At 47.4% G+C, this 19841-nt stretch overlaps 1 protein-coding gene across 2 annotated transcripts in view; it reads right to left on the bottom strand.

Moving 5' to 3' along the window:
* LOC119161028 (uncharacterized) overlaps nt 1–19841 on the bottom strand; it is a 126296-nt gene that overhangs the window by 3746 nt on the left and 102709 nt on the right. Inside the window, exon 11 of one of the 2 annotated variants that reach the window (XR_012887533.1) lies at nt 9452–9648. Coding sequence is in view for 1 of the 2 variants with exons in the window: in XM_075880082.1 (XP_075736197.1) it covers nt 9503–9648 (146 nt within the window). In the remaining variant the exon portion in view is untranslated. Of the gene's footprint in view, nt 1–9252; nt 9649–19841 lie in introns of those variants that run through there. The other variant, XM_075880082.1, reaches the window with a different exon arrangement.

The raw sequence follows: 19841 nt of genomic DNA, 5'->3' as shown, positions 1-19841 counted from the left end.
GTGCATCATGACGCAGCCCATCTCACGCGATATGCATCCGTAGCTGCATAGAAGATGCCGAAAAGCTCGAGTACAGAGGCTAACAACAACTGAAGGACCACCCTGACGTTCATTATACGGATATCAGTCCCTAACCTAAACAGCAAGGGCGATCTCACGCTTTCACTCTCGCTGTAGTCAACCGGGGTAAACTTGTCAACTCTGCGTCCATACGTACATCATCCTTCGCGTCAGCCAAGGCAACTGCCATCACTCTCACCAGTCGAATGGGTAGCCCAACAAGGTGTCTCTGCATACAGGGTCTCAGACCCTCGGGAAGCTCATCGCATGTGCCCCAAGGGCGTATTAACAAGGGCAATGAATCTGTTGAGGAGCGAACTCCTCTTTGACCTTGGGTTAGTCTGGTGTCCTGGTCATACGGGCCACCCTACTCGGGTACTCAGTAGCCGAGCACTACAGCCGTCAACACTGATGAGGATACAGATAAAGCGGTGACTCGGCGTGGCATTTTAGACAAACAAAGATTAATTTGCCGCGTCAGGGCACCTCCAAACAAGGACATCGGTAAACATCAAGGTTGGCATTGGCACCGCCTGCAGGCTAATACATTCCCAAATCTGCATTCCCAAATCTGCATCAGCAGTTCTAAAGCGCAAACGATGCCGCACGCGTGACTTCAAAGAGTAATCACATGTTCGAAGAACCGCTTATGTACTTGGCTACCCCCCCCCCCCAAAAAAAAACAAGTTTTACTGACACCTCACACTCCGAACGCATTGCCCGCAGCCGAGGATTGGTCCGGGGGTTCGTGTCTTTCCTCTTTGAACTCTAAAGAGGAACCGTATGCATTCCAAAACGCCGGCGATGCCCTTTCAAAGTTGTGAAGACAAGAAGCTGCTTCCAAAAACGTGTTTTTTGTTTTCTTTGGGGCTAGCTGGTGACATGACACCCTTCTGGAGACACCAGTTTTCTACAGAAAATTGGTGTCTGCAGAAGGGTGTCATGTTTTTTCTGGTAGACAGTGGAGGTACGATGAGCACTGGATCGGCAAGAAGAAAGGTGACCTCGCACGCGGCTTCTTCGTGATTGATTGATTGACTCATTGAATGTTTCATATATGTGGTTTAACATTTCAAAACCACCATATGGTTATGAGATACGCCGTAGTGGAGGGCTTTGAAATTTTGACTACCTGGGGTTCTTTAACGTACACCCAACTCTGAGCACATGGGCCTACAGCCTTTTCGCCTCCATTGAAAATGCAGTCGGCGCCGCCAGCATTCGGTTCTGCGACCTGCGAGTCAGCAGCCGAGTAACTTAACCACGAGACCACCTCGGCAAGGGCGACTCTTTCGTTAAAGCGACCGCAAACCCCAGAGACGCTACAGCAGAAGCGCATGGCGGTACGCTTTGGTTCCTGCATTTGTGAGCGAGCCTTTCTTATGTGATTTTTATGAGATTCCTAAAGAGAAAAAAAGAGAAAAGTGAAGCCCGTAACTGTCTGCATCAGAGTGCGACACCTCAACAGTAGCTCACAAGGGATGGGGTAAGGTGTAATTAAAAGGATGGGATTAAAGGTAAATAGATAGAGAGAGGAAGGAGAGAGCGAGGCGCAGGGACAGCAAACGACAGAGAACTGTAGTAGTTAGGAGGAGATAGTAAAGATGGACATGGTCGCAGGAGTCTAAGAACGGGGGGCACCACTCAGCTGGAGCTCATGTCGGCGGCAGGAGATGGCATAGGGTGAGCCAGTCCGCGAGAGCTGCGCTGTCATCGGAGATTGCGGGGGCACAACCGGTCGGCGTGAAACCCAGAGCGAGGCCCATGAGCGAGCCTTTGAGCGATAGCGTGTGCGTCACCAGCATGGTATCCAGGCATTCCGCAGTACCCCGCTAACGCAGGAATCCCAAGCAAGCACGACTGTCATGCGTAACCTACAGTTGCAAAGAAGGGAGCAGTAAAACGCCGTCGTATTAGCCCCGAGAACTTGGGCTGGCGCCACCTGGTGGAAGGCTTGTTTGACGTCACGGCACGGACACTTTTATACCCACTGCGCACGCCTACAGATTTGTGCGCTTGGTTCGTGCGCTGTACCGCTGTTTTCATTCGCTTTTTGCTCGTTTCAAGCTGCAGAAGAATGTGACTAAAACAGAATTGGTAATATCCTGATAAAACAATAAACATTTTACTTTCGCTTCTGCACAATCACGCGCTCAGTCGTTGTCAATGTGTAAGGGGTCAGAAGGTCTGCATCGCTCTGCTAACCCCTATGATCGACTTCATTCCTGCACACGGCTGCTGTATTTTGAAGGCTGTGAAATGCAAGAACACGCTTCTGCTTGAATAAAAGACACACATTGGCGCACAATCATGCGATTTTGATACGCAAGACGCCATATATTAACACTATTACGTCTCGGGTGATTCCTTTAGGAATTATAAGGTTTTCCCCCACTCTGGTGTTATTTGTATTGGAGGAACTCACGTATCTACGGACAGTGCTTTCACTGCCATGCCAAGCCTCGCGCTCGCGTGCAGTATCGAACGTCGCAAAACATCTTCAATGTACTCGCCTAGAATACCGCCGCCGTTGTTGTTTATGATTTTTTCATGTATGCTTGCTCACTCAACACGTTATTTAGTTTCATGTTTCTCTCGAAATAATTTTGGAGCTTCACTTTACTAAAATTATTGATGTTATGTGCGGTTCAGGCTGTGTGCGGAAATTCTTCTTGCTCTCAGATTTTGTCTTCATTCAGAATCGTAGCAATGGTGCTGTCGTGCTCGTAACCACCAGTTGAGATAGCCACAGCATAAACTAACTTTTCTTGCAGTTGATTACGCGGATACGACGTGTGAGACCAGTCGTCACCTCATCAAGGCGAAGGTTGTTTAATTATTACTTGGACGACGTCGATGAGCGCGCGATCGAAAGAGTTGATTGCGACTTTCTGGTGTTTGTGTTCGAATCATTGCTATGCGGTGCTCCCACGCTAAGTGAACATTATTGTCTGTGACGCGCCGGTAGATCACCGCGGCATTTCACTCAAATCAAGGTATACGACTATACACTGCCTGGCTACTGTTGAGAAGAAACGTGTCATACGATAAAAAAATATATACATATCTTAACGTTTCCGAAATGTTTGCGTGTGTCCGTATTATTGTGCTAATTTTCTTAATACGTTAGATTAGTGCTTGTGACAGTCAGATTCGTGTCAAGTCACCTGTTTGAGAAAGCACAACTTTGTCAAATTGTTTATATTTTTCGCAGATGCAAGCGTAACTTGCTCGGCAAAGCGCAGTCTATTTAGTGGATCAAAAACGTGTAATTTCGTTTGCAATACTTCGGAACACGTTCTGAGGCCGAATACTTTGCCTAGTTGCAATCACGTTATTACCACTCTGCATACTTTCTTAGCACCCATTTCTTGGTGTATGCAAAAAAAAAAAACAAATGTCTTGTTGTCCTGCAAGACTATTTTCACAATAGATATTCCGTTCGCACGTGAGTCTGCCTATCCTAAGCTAATACACTAATATATATGAAAACATTTCATAGCTTCGACAAGTTTCACAAGTTATGAAGTGTTTCACCTTGTACCTTGAGAGATTTGCGTAACGAAAGTGGGGAGTTATCACCAGCGTTTCGCTAAAGAGCGGGTACGTGGCGAGCGCAGCAAAACGAGACAAGAGGCGGGGGAGTAAGCGAGTCGTTGCCTGGACATCAAATCGTCGCGACCGCAGTGACGCCAGTGTTTGTTCTTGGGGCTATGTGAACTTGCGAAAGGTATGTCAAAAGAGTTCATCGTTTCTTTCTATCTTTTTTTCAGAGGCTATCTGTCACACTTTTTTTTCTCCTTCTTTCTTGCACAGGGTAGCGACAAACCAAGCCAACCAAATTACCGAGAAAAATAGGTTTTTTTTTGTTCTCAAGAAAAAATTCGATGTTCCGCGTCTCACTGGCGTTTTTTTTTGTAAGTTTTTCTTCCTGCCATGGGATCACGCCTAATGTCCATGACGTGCAGAATTACGTTGTGGCAGGCTCTCCTTCGGTAATGCACCTGTAGACAAGTTAAGTTACAAGCTGTCTCCTGGATAAGCCAACATTCTACAAAACCAAAACGCCTAATAATTAGGCTTCAATAGTACAGTGCTGAACTTGTACGATTTGGTATGATGGTAGCTCACCACGCTGTTTTCAGCGAGAGCACAGGGTCATTCTAAAATGCAAACAACGGTTTTATTTTGCCACAGTCTTTTGAAGTTCTTTATTTTCCGCACAGACGAAGCGTGACACTCTGCACGTGGTATGGAGTAAAAACCAGCCCATGCGCTTTCCCTTCGGGCTGCCTGTATTTTGGGTACGGAAAAAAACAGGGGCTTTTAATCCCCCTGCTACACTTCAATTCCATGAAAAACATATTTCTACAATTTATCACAATGTATTCTGTGCCTTTCTTTAAGCTTTATGTGGCAATGGTTCAAAACTTCCTATATGGAGTCGCACCGTTTCAGGAATTTTTGTCCGCAATTTCCACAAAAAAAGTGATTCTACCATCGCTTTCTTTGTGAAAGCCTGCAGGCATACAGCTGCCTGACGCCACGAAAAACGATTTCTTTGGGGTTAGCTATAGAGAAAATCTTCCAACAGGATGGTGGTGGTGGTAGTGGTTAGAAGGAAGAGGAAAAAGGCACCTAATTTCTGTCTGCCTTCAGGCGACACGGCGCAGTGCCTAAACAGGATGAGTGAGTGAGTGAAACAACATTGTTGATGAGGTATAAAGGGGGAAGAGGTAGGAAACTAAAGCAAAACTGTAGCGTACTCGGACATCCCGTAGCAGCAATCTACTCGCGTCAAACCCGTGGGGGCTCCACATTCGGCCGCAGGTGTTCCAGGATGTGAAGCACGTGCTGGACTATGTCTCTTTGACTGTCGAGATTTTCGCTCATAATTTTGCTGCTGATGTTAGTTGGCATTGTTTCTTGGTTACCCGGTGGCGGCGCGCAGTGCCAGAGGAGGTGTTTCTGTTTAGGTGGCACCTTCTTGCAGTGTTGCCATATATCTGTGGAGTGTACCTCCAGGTATACGTTCTTTGCCAAGACGAGAGTTCATAAGGCTTGTACTTGCAACTGCCGTAGTGTGGCTGCTTCACTGTGTAGTAGGTGTCGGTGAGGCGGTGGGTAGAGTTGTCTGTTTGTTCTTTACCACTGCAGTATGTTGCCGTAGGTTGTGATGGAAAACTGTTCGTCTTCGGCATCGGGTTGTTCCGGCTCCCAAGATTGTGTTGGCGAAGCCCCTTGGCTAGTGAGCGCGTGTGCCTCCGTATCTGCCTCCTCGTTTCGGTTCGGGCACGTGTCCAGCTTCCCAGTACATGCGGGAACCACTTCACGGTAACGTTCGTTTCCTGTCTTGTTATTGCGTAACATACTCTTGCGGTTGTTTCATGCACCTTGTTTGTAGCAAAGGTAATTATTGCAGGCTTCGAGTCGCTGAAGATCATGTGGCAATCCGGGATTGCCAGGGCCAGTGTAATTTAAAATTAGTCGGCTTGCGGGGGCGACTTGCATCGTATGCTTCCCGACGTTGTTAGTACTCTGGTGTCTGCTGGAATGGCTGCTTGCTGCGTACGTGTTTGGCCGGTGAGGATAGTTCGCCACCCCCGTGTAGTACCCGCCTGGATTGCTGGCATGTCCTCTTTGTGAGGACCATGGCTCTCGCCATTATTCTTTCTTGGTGTACTTGTGGGTGCAAGTGCTTCGGTAACAATGGTACCCTCTGTCTTATGAGAACGTCCCGAGGTAGCTGCTTTGCTACCTCTGGGGTTGTTCCAGGCGCCTTGATTTCGATTCGTTGTAGTATTGTTCTTCCCGTCCTGGTCTGGGACAGACGGTGATACTGCGCTGTTCGCAGGGCTTGTGCGATTTCTTCCAGCGTGTCGTGAACTTCCAACATGAGCATGCGTTCCGTGTGGGTGGGGGGTATAGGCCCAGGGCCGTTTCGTGCATCTGTCTAACCATCGCATGAATCTCCATCTTCTCCGCCGCTTTCCGATTGTGGAAAGACGCTACGTAAGAGATGTGGCTGACTGCAAAAGACTGGGTAGAGTCGTAGTATACTGTTTCCTCTCACGCCCTCCTACCGAGTGGCCACCTTATTGAGTTAGCGGGTGGCCAGGGACAGCTTTGCGTGGAGCTTCTGTACCGTCACATTGCTGTGCTTCACGTTCTGGAGGCGCAGACTCAAAACTCTGAGCATTGACAAGTGCGGTATCGGCGTTCAATCTTGGCTTACCACGTTGATGTGCGGTGTTGTCGGGCGTTGCGCACGTTGCGTGAGTTCACTAGCAGTTCTGAATTGGTTGCTGAACATTTGAGTCTGGTGGGTTCTAGGTGATTTTCTATGGCGACGACGGCTTTTTGGAGGGGATGCCTCGACATGGCTGTCACTTCCTCCCGTTGACCATAGCGTGATGTCGTCCACTTATATCGCGTACTTGATGTTCGTAACACGTTATCATCTTCTTGCTGCACCTATCATGACGAGGTTGAACAACAGATGGGAGATAACCGAGCCCTGCGGGGTACCCGTGCTCCCCAGCTGCTTGAGCTGTAGTGGTAGTTCTCCTGCCACAATCCGTGTGGTGCGGCTGTTCAGAAAATATATGATGTAAGTGAACACCCTCTTCCCCATGTTGAAGTAGGACAACTGCCAAAGGACGGCAGAGTGGTGTGCGTTGTGGAATACTCCCTGAAGGTCGAGTCCGAACACCGCTCTGCTCTCTAACGTCGGAAACTGTCTGTCCACGATTTCGTTCTTCAGTAAAAGCGTGGCGTCCTGGGAGGACAAATTGGCCCGAAACCCCCTTTGTATGTAGATATACGTTGGAGTCCTCCAAATAACGTTGTCATCTATTGAGTAGGACGTGTTTCAGCACTTTTTTCACGCACGAAGTCAGAGAGATGGGTCTCAGGCTGTCCATGCAGGGTGGTTTGCCCAGTAGAGGATTAGAACCGTTTGAGCCTATTGTTGCGACAGCCTACGCGTCCACTAACATTGGTTCTAAAACTTGCTGAGAGCATCGATTGCGGTCTCGTTCAAGTTCCTGAACGTCTTGTTGGTAATGTGGTACGGCCAGTACGCCCCTTTATAGTTAATTGTCTGTAAAACTGCCCGCACTTCCCATTCTTTGATGTCGGCAACCAGTCTCTCGTTGGCAGATTCGTAGCTAGGGAGTAGGTCCGTTGGCGTTAAAGGAAGATACTTGACGTCCACGTGTCGTTGCACCTCAGCCTCTCCCATTTCTTTGATGGCTGTGTGAATGGTCTTGTTCAGCAAGTAACGCTGAGCTCCCTTGGTTGTCTAATCGTTCAGCAAGTGACATCGAAGGCCTTTGCCTTCGTGCAGTCAACCATCAGCTTCTTGGGACACCGCGTACCACTGCTTTCTGCAGAGGACTGCGCTGTGATGCTTGATGTCTCTGTTGAGTTATGCTATACATTTTTGTAGCTTTCTGCTCTGGCGTGGACGTTTCCAGCGCCGCCTCATTGAGTTGCGGGCTTCTATAAGGGGGCCTAATCTTCTGTCCAGCATCGTAGCCTCTGCCTCCGCTTTCACCATTTGAGTGGCTTTTTGGTTGTGGCGTTCAACATGTTGGTACGTGCTTCTGTGTCTTCAATGGTTTCTGCTACGTTGTCTTTTAATCTCTTTCTATATTTGTACTAGTCGACGATTTGCTGCTAATGCGCCATTTGCGTGCCCTCTGCAGTGGGTATTGTAATTTCGAGTGTGCAGTGGTCACTTCCCAACGTCTCCCTTGTGTTCCGACAAGTGACGCCACGCAGTGTCAAGGCGGTGTTTATGAAGGCGATGTTCTGATTTGTGTCTCGCTGCGACGACGTTCTGTTTCTCGGAAGTGCGTTGGAAGTCGTTTTGCAATTGATAACTTGCGTCCTTTGTTTCGAAGTAGAGGCGGTGGCCTTTAACCGTCGTGTATGAATACCCCCATGCCGTACGTTGACCATTGAAGTCTCCACACAGTAGGTTTACGTTGGAGCCTGCGAGGTGGCGCACATTGTGCACTAAAGTGCGGAATTTTCACTTGAAGTCCTTAAAATTGCTGTACAGGATGACTATTAAAGTTGCAAAAGATCGTTACGACAGTACATACATCAAAGCAGCAAGAGACACAGCGTTATATTACTACAAGAAATGCACAGTGAAGCCCCACCGATGCTACCGAGATACAGATCCTTTGCGAAGTCTCCAGAGCGCGAACAGTTAGGAAAGGCGCAGGTCAGGAGGTGTGCACATTGCTAAAGAAGAATGTAACCTCAAAAGATCACGAGTGGCTACCCAACAGCGCCATCGAGCATACCGCGGTCAAAAGCATCGCCAGGAAGCGCAAGCGTTGTGAAAGCGCTTTTATAATCCAACAAGATGAAAAAAGTACCGACTAACAGGACAGTTACGTTACCAAATAGCTTATCGTATGTGCATTATCTATTATATTTTGAAAATTGTAATGTGCACGTTACTAAGTTACCAAAAAAGTAATGCTTCAAAGTAATACTTCTAATGCGTTGCCGTCAGCACTGCTGCGAAGTGAACCTACCTGAGAAAACCACGAACTGATGCTACGAAACTTCCTTGCAAACTATTCAACCATTCACGTGATGCGAATGACAAAAAATACCGGAGATAGTTCAGAGATTTAAAACTTGCAGCTACCTTCTCCTCAATTTTGTTTTCGCAGCAGGTCAATATCTTCACTATTAGCGGATCCACATTCTGCCTTCTCTCACTCCTATTTCTTCTGTGTTCTGGCTGTGGCACAAATAATTCACTAAACATCAATAGTGTGATGCAGGAACTTTTGCTCCCTAATTATTATGACCTCACTTGCATAGCCGAGGTACTGTGCAACCATTTAAAAACTAGCCCAACTCTCTATTCCAATCACGTCACTTCTCGATTTCTCTTTCTTCCTCACTTCGCGCATGCGCTACCCAAAACCACTAGAGCAATTCAGTTTGTAAACTTTCTAGCGTTATAGCATTTTATGCGATTGTTACTTTTTTGTGTTACCAACATTTGTAACAGTGCTTCCGTAGTTTACGTCAAGGCGCCCGGGCTGGTGACATTCACAATGCGGGGAAAAAAGTGGGCGTGTTGAGATAGTTATTGATATTCATTTGTAAATATTATGCACAGTTCAAGCCAGATTTTGTTTAAATGAAAGAAGTGAGAAAAAAAAGAGCCCAGAAAATTTCATTGAGATCCACTAACACCTAAAAGTACCGTATTCAACCTTGAAGATCACTAAAAATACCACCTCTATTTTTTCAAAGCTTTTCGTTCTGATATCAATGTTTGAGGACGCTAATTCTGTATTAATCAGCGTAGTATTAGAGGCTGACCAGCTATTTGTTAGGAAAGAGGAAAGCTGACCTAATGTCGCGTATTCTACAACGACGTGCGATTGACAGCCGGACTTGGCACTCATGCTCGTTCTTTGTCTTCTTGCCCACATCTCTGCATATAAGACTTCTTCAAATCGTGTCGCCGGTCTTTTCCACTCTCGGTATGAGGGATACCATCCAGGAACTCTACGCCCCCGTGGAGCTGCTTGTGGTACGAGAGCTCGGCTGAAAGAAATATAATAAAGGAGTAAGTAAACGAGTAAATTCTTTTGGCTGTTCGTCATAAATATGTATGTCACTCGGAGAATGAGGAAGACCACCTCTTTTTTAAATCGGAATCATAATCAAGCGAAGTAGACAGTCGGAAAGAAGGCAAGCATAGAGCATTTTTTATGCTTGCTTCCTCATAAATATGAATATGTAATTTACGGAATGATATTGTTGGTTCACCCCACCGCGATGGTCTAGTGGCTGAGGTACTCAGCTGCTAACCCACAGGTCGCGCGATGGAATGCCAGCTGTGGCAGCTGCATTTTCAATGGAGGCGAAAGCTGTAGGCCCGTGTGCTGAGATTTGAATGCACGTGAAAGAACCCCAGGTGATCAAATTTTTCGGAGCCCTCCACTACGGCGTCTCTCATTTTCATATGGTGGCTTTGGGATTTGGGACGTTAAACCCAACATATCAATCAATCAATCACTCAATAAAGCAATCAATCAATTAATCAATTAATTTTATCGTCTTAAATTGTCGGTTTGGCCTTAAAAAGTGTCGGTTGGTCGGTGGGTTCGTCCAAAAGTTTCTTCTGTGTGTTCAGATATTAAAAAATTCTTACTTCAGCCCACGAACGTAAAACAACTGTTATTAGTACGTATACTCTTTGGCCGGGGTCGGGTCTTCGTCAGGGAATACATGACGAAGACCGGACCGGAGCCGCAACGAAAGGAACTAATAAAGGTTTTGGTAAGTTCGTCCGTTCAAACCAATCGTACACACACACACACACACACACACACACACACACACACACACACACACACACACACAATATATATATATATATATATATATATATATATATATATATATATATATATATATATATATATAGAGAGAGAGAGAGAGAGAGAGAGAGACACCTGTCGAGGCGGCGAACGGCCAGAAGAGCACCAAGCGGCCCCACAAACATCCGCTACCCCTTCTACAGGCCAGCAGATCCTGTCAAGACCCCCATCACGGAGTACGTGACCGCCATCAAGCGTACCACAGCTGTCGACGCCGCCTGCGAGGCACACCCCGAAAAGGCGACGAAGGTTAATCCAGGCCAACAACGACGGCCAGCTGCACCACAAATGACAGCAACCAGTTGCCAGAATCAACCATCCCCCCACAGCAAAAATCAACAGCCAACATTAGTCAAGGGCAACCAGCAGCCAGCACCAGCCAACAGCAGTCACTTACAGGCCAGCTCGTCACGGGAGGCACAGCTGGATGGAGCTCCAACCCACACCAGGTAGGACCTCCGAGTACCTTGCGGTTTTACTCGCCGCGTCTGTGCAAAGTGACATACTGGTTGTGCGAATGGGCAAGCACCGTCCGTTTCAGATGAATTAGGCCACAGTACAGGTACAAATTTTCTTAAACTTAGAAAAGTGGTTGATAAACGAATACGGCACGAACTTCACGTGCGTAGTCTCGAAGAATATGTACTAGCGGGTGCGGCTCCAAAGAGGTTGCGCTTGTCGCTAACACCATCGATGCATAATTTTGACAAAGAGAAAATGAAAGAATCGAAGAAAATTCTCAATAACGCCACACACGAGCTAACTAAGGTCACCATTGAACACTGCAGAAAGACTCTGAACGCAGTGAGAAAGGAGGAGCGGGATATAAGAAATAACTTTCCTCTTTCGGAGTGGGAGGCTAAAGAGCTCGCCATGTTTGAGCACAAAAGAACAGAGGAAATAGAAAAACTTAGGAGAAAGAATTTTGTGCGGGACAATGTCTCACCACACGCTATACCCACTGCTGCCTACATGAAAAAGACCAGGCCACCTCATGATCCGAAAGATTTCCCACCACATTCCAAGGAACCAAACGTCATTAACCTTTCAGATAAAGAACTTAACAACGGAGAACTGAGTGTACTATGACGTGGACCTACATTCTGCCCTGGCAATGGGAAGTATGATGAATTCACGCTTCTTAAAGACGTAGACGTTTTCGCACGAAATTGACGATTGGAGAAATATTCCTTTGATAAACCCCAAAAAGACAACCCGCTATTTCGTGAGGTAATCGGACGGCAATGGACCCCAGAATCAAAGAGAGATCGACATCTGGATCTATATATAGACGCGGTTCAGAAAGATGTCATGCATGCGTACAAGGTGCACAAACCAGGTAGGAAAAATATATCTAAGAAAGAGAGAGAGGCACTACTCGCGTTGAGCAACCGCGAAGATCTCGTAATTAAACCAGCAGACAATGGAGGCTTGATTGTTGTTCTGAATAAATCGGACTACATCAAGGAAGGCAGGCGACAACTAAATGACAAACAATTCTACAAGCACCTCGACTCGGACTCTACCACTGAGCACAAAAGGATCATTGTAACAACCCTAGAGGATCTCACACGTGAATGCGCCATTGATTCAAAGCTTCAAAAGGCACTTACTACGGTACATTCGGTGCCTCGTCGTTTTTTACATGCTGCCGAAGATCTATAAGGAGGGAAACCCTGGTATACCCATTATATCAGGCACGGGAACGTTAACGAAACCCATTTCCAGGTATATTGACTCTTTAATAAAAAACATACCACCCAGACATGAGTCCTTCTTGCGTGACACAAACCATTTTCTTCGGGAAATATCGGACGTGAAAATTCCAGAAGGTGCATTCCTCGTAACATTGGTTGTTAATTCACTTTACACAAATATACCAAACGACGGTGGCGTAAAGGCACTTGTTGAATTGTATCGCACCCACAACCCTATCGCATATCCAAGCAAAAAAGTAATTGAAATCTTAACAAGACTTGTACTCAAATTGAACAGCTTTGAATTTAGCAATGGGTACTACCTTCAAATCAACGGCACGGCAATGGGTACAAGAATGGCCCCAAACTACGCTAACATATTCATGCACCATATAGAGTCCAATTTGCTTTCATCTTGTGATATGAAACCTTTATTCTATAAATGGCATCTAGACGATATATTCATGGTTTGGACACATTCGGAAAATGAGCTGCTCAAATTCATACAGGCATTTAACTAAGTACACCCCAGCATTTATTTTACACACTCCTACTCCAACACTGAATGAAGTTTTCTTGATGTACTTATTCAAATGGACGATGGTGCGTTGGTAAGTAGCGTATACAGAAAACCTACGGACAGGCAATAATACCTGCACTTCAAAAGCTGCCACCCGCGACACTGCAAGACCAGCATTCCATATTTCCAAGCACACAGATTCCGACAAATCTGCTCCCGCACCGAGGACTTCCACAGAAACAGCACACATATGCACGAAGTACTCCTTCACCAAGAATACCAGTCAGCTATCACTGATGACGCCATCAAAAAGCGAAAATCTGGACGACCAGACTCTTCTACACCACCAAAAAGATGCCAACCAGTATTGTAACGAAAATTTGCTGCTAACTTTCACGAGCAACCCAACTAACATAAACAAGGTCCTAAGAAAACACTTTAACATATTGGAACAGAGCGTGCGACTGTCCAAAATTTTCACTTCTCATCCTGGTGTGGTGTACAGGCGGCCGAAAACTATAAGGGATCATTTGATAAATTCAAAAACAGGCGTGAAACCTTAAACAACGTGTCGCCCTTGTGGAAAAAGCAGATGCAAAGTATGCAAACACATGCAGACAACGACAGTGGCGGAAAGCACCCACTCGGATTTTAAGCACAGGATTAGAGGTGCACTGGACGTTGACTCAGATAACGTCATATACCTTCTGGAATGTGGGGTGTGTAACACGCAATACGTGGGCCAGATAGACACACCGTTTAGAATTAAATTCAACAACCATCGGGCGCATGTACGTTCCCTGCCGGGTCTTGCACTTTCAAAACACAGTACATTAAAAGACCACAGCTTGGATGACATCAGAGTTACACTATTGGGAAGCAATTTTCGAACAATCAGAGAGCAGGAACAACGGGAATCTTACTTTATCTACAAATTCAACACAATAAAAAACTGAATAAATGAACACCCAGGCACTCCGTCAGTGTTACGAACACTAAAAGGCGCAAATGCCCCTCTTTAATCAGTACTCTGCTGCTAGCCTCCCCTTACAACAATAATATTACCCCCTAACAAATCTTTTAGCGTATACATCTGACAATAGAGGAATGGTTTGCCACTTCAAGCACAGGCGGAACGCACATATAAGTGGTCCCTTATGTCTTACAAGTTCCACCTTTTTTCTTCTTTCTTTTTTCTATTTTTTTCCTTTTTTCTTGCCTTTTTTTTCTTCTTTTTCTTCACTGACAGGAGCCAATGCATATAATGAATATTATTAGTGGAGCCACAATCACCGGCTCTTTCATATCTTCGAACGCCACCAACATGCAGTTGAAGTGCTTAAGCTCTCCCACCGATTCGTCGTAAACTTCAAAAGAGGGCAAGTTACCAGCAGGATTACACCGGAGGGTGAAATAGAAAAACGGTGGTGAAAATGTCCACTTGGTGGAAGGGTGGGTGCTCGAGAGGTACTGTTGACAAAGACGGCATAGCTCGTTTAGGTTCGCCTTTGTTGAGTTCTTGTTCCTTCCCAATCCCGCCATACCCCTCTTTCTTCTTGTGAACGTTTCTTCCTCCCCTTTTCTTATATTTTTCTTTTTTTTCTTCCTTTTCTTTTTCTCCTTTTTTGTTATTGTTAATACTTTTCTTCTGTCTCCTTCTCTCCTGTCTTGAGAAGCTACAAGAAGGCACGAAAATGTGTGAATGGTATTATGCCTTGAAAAAGATGGGGTTTCCGTCGAAACGTCAGCTGAATAAACAGGTTGTTATGTGAAAGCGCATGTACTTATATATATATATATATATATATATATATATATATATATATATATATATATATTGTCACGTTATTTATTCACGTACAGACGAACTGGAAGGCCGAGGAACATCAGAAATTTGAAATCCAAGCAAGCGCATTCTCAGGTCGCGCGAGTATATCACCAACGCAGTGGCTTGCCTTGCTTGCTGCTTCGTCGTCGTCTCACATTGTTCCCTACAATGGCCCCCGATGAAGAGCGTAGCCATGCTGGCGGCTGAAGGGGTGGTCACAACAGTGGGGTCATAATACGGCTTTAGGAGACTAACATGTACAATGTCTATGCCACGACGACGTAGGTCATCAGACGGTGCCAAAGGCTCAGTCTCATAATTGACTGGTGACGTACGGGTGAGAATGCGGTAAAACCCATGGTATTGCGCCTGTAATTTCGGCAAAAGGCCAAGAGTACTCGGCGGAATCCGGAGCCAAACGATGGCACCAGTCGTGAAAGTAGGGAGAGGTCGGTTGGTGTCATGTCGTAGCTTCTGGTGGCCTTGGTTCTCAGTTGTCAGTGAACGGGCCAATTGTTGGCAATCTTCGGCGTACCTGCCAATATCATTAATTGCGATGTACTCAGATGAGTCAGGCATGTAGGGGAGGATAGTGTCCAGCCTGTGAGATGGTTCGCTTGCACGCTGGACACTAGAAAGCGGAAAGCCCTGTGGTAGCGTGCGTAACGGTATTATACGCATACATGGTGAATGGAAGGACAGTGTCTCAATCGGTCTGGTGTGAAGCTGTGTACATTGTCAACATATCACCTAGAGGGGGATTAAATCATTTTGTGACGGAATTCGTCTGCGGGTGATATTCTCTCGTCATGCGATGAACCATTTTGCACTGAGCGAGCAAGGCTTGACTTGACGTCAGACAGGACAACCCGCACCCTGTCACTCAAAAGTTCGCGGGGAACACCGTGGCGAAAAACAAAGTAGCGCAAGAAGAAAAATGCAACTTCTGTTGCGTTTGCTGCGGGTAGTGCTGCCATCTCTGCGTAACGCGTGAGATGGTCCACGCCGACAATTATCCACCTATTTCCAGAAGACGACTACTGAGGTGGTCCTTATAGGTAGACATCGACGTGGTCAAATAGATGCCATGGACAAGGCAGAGGCTGAAGTGTACCAGTCGGGCGTTGAATGGGAGCGTTACGTCGCTGGCATGCAGTACAGCACGTACGTACTTGTGGCCAAATGTGTACATGCCGCGCCAGTATTACCGCTGACGCAGACGGTTGTACGTTTTGAAAGCGCCGGCATGAGCGCTTTGCGGGTCATTGTGGAAAGCAGTACAGATTTCCGAGCACATGTGGTTGGGTATCACTAACAGCCACCTCCAACCTTCCTACAAGTAATTCCGCCGATAGAGGAGGTCGTCTCGAAGAGCGAAATGCGTCGCCTGACGGCGGATAGTTCTTGAGACCGGCTGAGCCAACGGATCAGTCAGAAGGCGAGAAGTTGGGAAATACAAGCATGTTTGCGTTGCTCCGATGCAATGTCTGCGAACTCAAGAAGGTGAAGAGGAGGTTGGGTCAGCCGGTTGCGGTGAGCGGGATAGCGCATCGGCGTCGGAATGCTTGCGGCCGGATCGGTACACAACATGAACGTCGTATTCCTGTAGGCGAAGTGCCTAATGACCAAGGCGTCCTGATGGATCTTTGAGTGACGATAGCCAACATAGAGCGTGGTGGTCCGTGACGACTTAGAAAGTACGGCCAGAAAGATATGAGCGGAACTTGGCCAAAGCCCATATAATTGCAAGGCACTTTTTCTCAGTGACGGAATAATTATATTCAGCTTTCTTGAGCGTTCGACTCACGTAAGCGACCACGTATTGTTGGTATCGTGGTATTCGTTGAGCCAATAATCTACCAACCGACACTGCTGGCGTCGGTATGGACCTCTGTAGGCGCATCAGGGTCAAAATGACGTAGTATTGAAGGTAATTATAACAACCACCGAAGCGTAGTAAAGGATTCGTCGCACTATTTTGACCTAGTACAAATGCATTTGGAAGTTGTCAGCAGGTTGGTAAGAGGCGCGATGATGGAAGAGAAGTCGTGCACGAATCGCCGAAAGTAACAGCACAGCTTGATAAAACTCGGAAGTGCTTTCATGGAATTGGACTTCGGATAGTCGGCCACGGCACGGAGTTTCACCGGATCTGGTAGAATACCCTCCTTTCAGACGACGCGACCCTGTATAGTGAGCTGGCGTGTGGCGAAATGTCACTTCTTGATGCTAAGTTGAAGGCCAGCAGAGATGAGGCATGTGAGAATAGCACGAAGCGAACAAGGTAAGTCGACAAGTCACGAGAAAAAAACGATCATGGCGTCAAGGTAGCAGAAACACGTGTTCCTATTGTAGCCGCGAAGGATGGTGTCCATCGTCTGTTCGAAGGTAGCTGGGGTATTGCAGATTCCAAACGGCGTGACGCTAAACTCGTACAGCCCATCAGGTGTGACACATGCAGTCTTCGATTGGTCAAGGTCGGTCATTGTAACTTGCCAATCACCTGAGCGTAAATCTGAAGAAGAGAAATATTCTGCTCCTTGCAAGCCATGGAGAGCATCCTTGATGCGTGGCAACGGGTACACGTCCTTCCGGGTTATCCTACTGAGCCGGTGGTAGTTGACACAGAATCGGATAGATTCATCCTCTTTGCGCGAAGCACAACAGGGGACGACCAAGGGCTCTGCAAAGGCTGGATGACACCGCGCTTGAGCATGTCATCGACTTGTTCGTCGATAATACGCCACTGTTCTGCTGAAACTCGATATGGTCGTTGGCATAAGGGAGCATTATAACCGGTGGCAATGCGGTGCGTGATGTTCGCTGTGTGATCCAAGGATGGTTGGGCGCAATCGCAGGAAGAGCGGAACTCCCGAAGAAGAGACAATAGTACGTGTGGTTGCGTAGTCGATAGCTCAGCGGCTACAGAAGGGTAGAATGAGTCTGGCGCAGGCAGTGTGGCCACAGGTGGCGTCATGCCAGTGAGCTGGAGGAGCGGTTGGCTTTCAGCAAACTCCAGAGGGCGCAGGAGGTTAACGTCTTGTATGCTGCCCAAACATTCTCCGTGAAGTAAGGTGACTGACGACGATAGTGAATTTGCAGCATGCTGGTAGCATCGAATTCTACGGTGAGTATGGCAAAGGGCAGGTGTAGGGTATGGTGGCGGAGAAATGCGTCAGATGGAGTAAACAAAACAGTTCTGACCGGGGCGGCTACACAGGTCAGGGCTACAAGGGTAGATGTGTTCGGTGCTTTGTCCGTGTCTGCAGCATTGACAAGTTCGCAAGCTTCGGGAAGAGAATCCACCAAACGAGAAGTCGGCAACGGTGTAAGGGCAACTTCTCCATGTGAGCAATCCAGATGGCGCGATCACGCGAAAGAAAGTCCCATCCAAGAATGACTTCGTGGGAGCATGACGTCAGCACAAAAACATTATTGACGCAAAGTTCACATTGCATAATGGCACGTACAGTGCACACAGCTGAAGGTTCCATGCACTGAGAGTTGGCCGTGCAGAGCATCAGGCCCGAGAGAGACATTGCCAACTTTTTCAATTTGGGGCATAAGGTCTCGCAGAATATGAAAACGGCGGCTCCTGTGTCAATAAGCGCTTGTGCGGTGGTGTCCTCCACGTTGACGTTGATAAAGTTTTGCGGTGAAAGAGATTGAGGCTTTTAGCAGTTCGACTTGTATGCAGCTGTTGCTCCGTAGCTGCAGCGATCAGTTTCCCTCTTCCGTGGTAGGTCGGCGACGCATAGGGGACGGGGCGTGTCGTCGGGGAGATGGTGACCGATGGTTTCCGTAAGGTCATTGACCGTCAGAGGTGTAAATTGATGGCGTCCTTGACGACGACGCAATCGGCCTGCCCCTGATGTCAAATGAAGGAGGAGCTTGGTGACAGTGGCGGGCGACGTGTCCAGCGATACCACAGGCGAAACAGATACGCCTATTGTCCGGCGCCCTCCAAGCGTCTGAGCGACGGTAAAACAGAGCTTAAGATCGCGCGATGGGATACGACGCAGCAATTGGTGTTGTTGTATTGACATGAGGTGGCATGGCAGGTTCAGCATAAGGCATACGCTGTTGTGCAGGCCGAGTAACGACGGCGGCGTACGTGAGAGGTGCTGTAACAGGTGCTTTATGGTGCATCGGTGGGAGGGCCTCAGCGACTTGAGTAATGGCGTGTTGGAGGTCCGGAGTCAAAGCATGCGCTGGTTCATGTGTCAGTGGCAGCAGTGACAGCTGGCGTGCTACCTCTTCGCGGACAAACTCGTTGATTGTCGAAAGCAGTGGCTGCTGATCGGCAGGATGGGCAGGTAGGTGCAAGCTCGTGAGCCTGTATAACGTCGTGAGGGCTTGACGAGCATTTGGGCGCTGCCTACGCAGCTCGTCGAAGCTCTGACAGAGGCAGATGAGTAAAGTGATTGTGGGGGGATTTCTCGTGAGCAACATTTGAAAGGCGCCGTCGTCGATACCTTTCAAAATGTGCCTAATATTTTCTTCCTAAGACATATCAGAGCTGAAGCGGTTGCATAGATGCAACACATCTTCGATGTAGCCCGTGTAGTTCTCGCCTGGTCGCTGCGGACGTTAACGTACACGCTGCTCGACTTGAAGCTTGCGTCCCACAGGTCATCTAAAGACGTCCGTAATAGCAGTTTCGAATGCAGACCACATAACAATGTCAGCTGCGTGGTTATTAAACAACAGTTGCGCGATGTCCGCGAGGTAGAACGTGACATAGCCCAGCTAACTTGGATCCTCCCATTTTTTACTTGCGCCGATTTTGTCGTACCTCGCCAACCAATCTTCGAAGTCGAATTTAGCAGAGCCGGTGAAGATAGGGGGATCTCGTTGAGGATACATGGTGCCACATGTGACATGGACAGCCGAAGGTCCCACCTGGAGAGGCGCCTCGGGGGCCATGTTGGTGTAACGAAGAGGGGGAAGCTTACGGGAGTGAAGTTCCAAGTTCGTACGGTAGTACACACACCTCCAGCAGATGTCACGTAATTTGTTCCCGTACAGGTGAACTGGAAAGCCGAGGAACGCCAGCAATCCGAAATCCAAGAAAACGCAAGCTCGCGTCACGCGTGTATATATCACCAACACTATGGCTTGCCTTGCTTGCTGCTTCGTCGTCGAGAAGCCGGCAATGTATGGATATATAAGAGCAGTGGGTGGCGCTATGTTATGCGCCCTGCCCTTCCAGGATATTTTTGGCACAACGCAAGAAAAATTTCTGTGCGTATAGCACAGAAAAAACGCAGCCGAAAGCTGGATGGAAGACTTTCGACAACAGTTTACAA

The sequence above is a fragment of the Rhipicephalus microplus genome, chromosome X, assembly GCF_043290135.1.
Source record: "Rhipicephalus microplus isolate Deutch F79 chromosome X, USDA_Rmic, whole genome shotgun sequence".
Classification (NCBI taxonomy): domain Eukaryota; kingdom Metazoa; phylum Arthropoda; class Arachnida; order Ixodida; family Ixodidae; genus Rhipicephalus; species Rhipicephalus microplus.
Note: the sequence above shows the minus strand (reverse complement) of the source record. Positions and strands in the feature narration are given on the sequence as shown.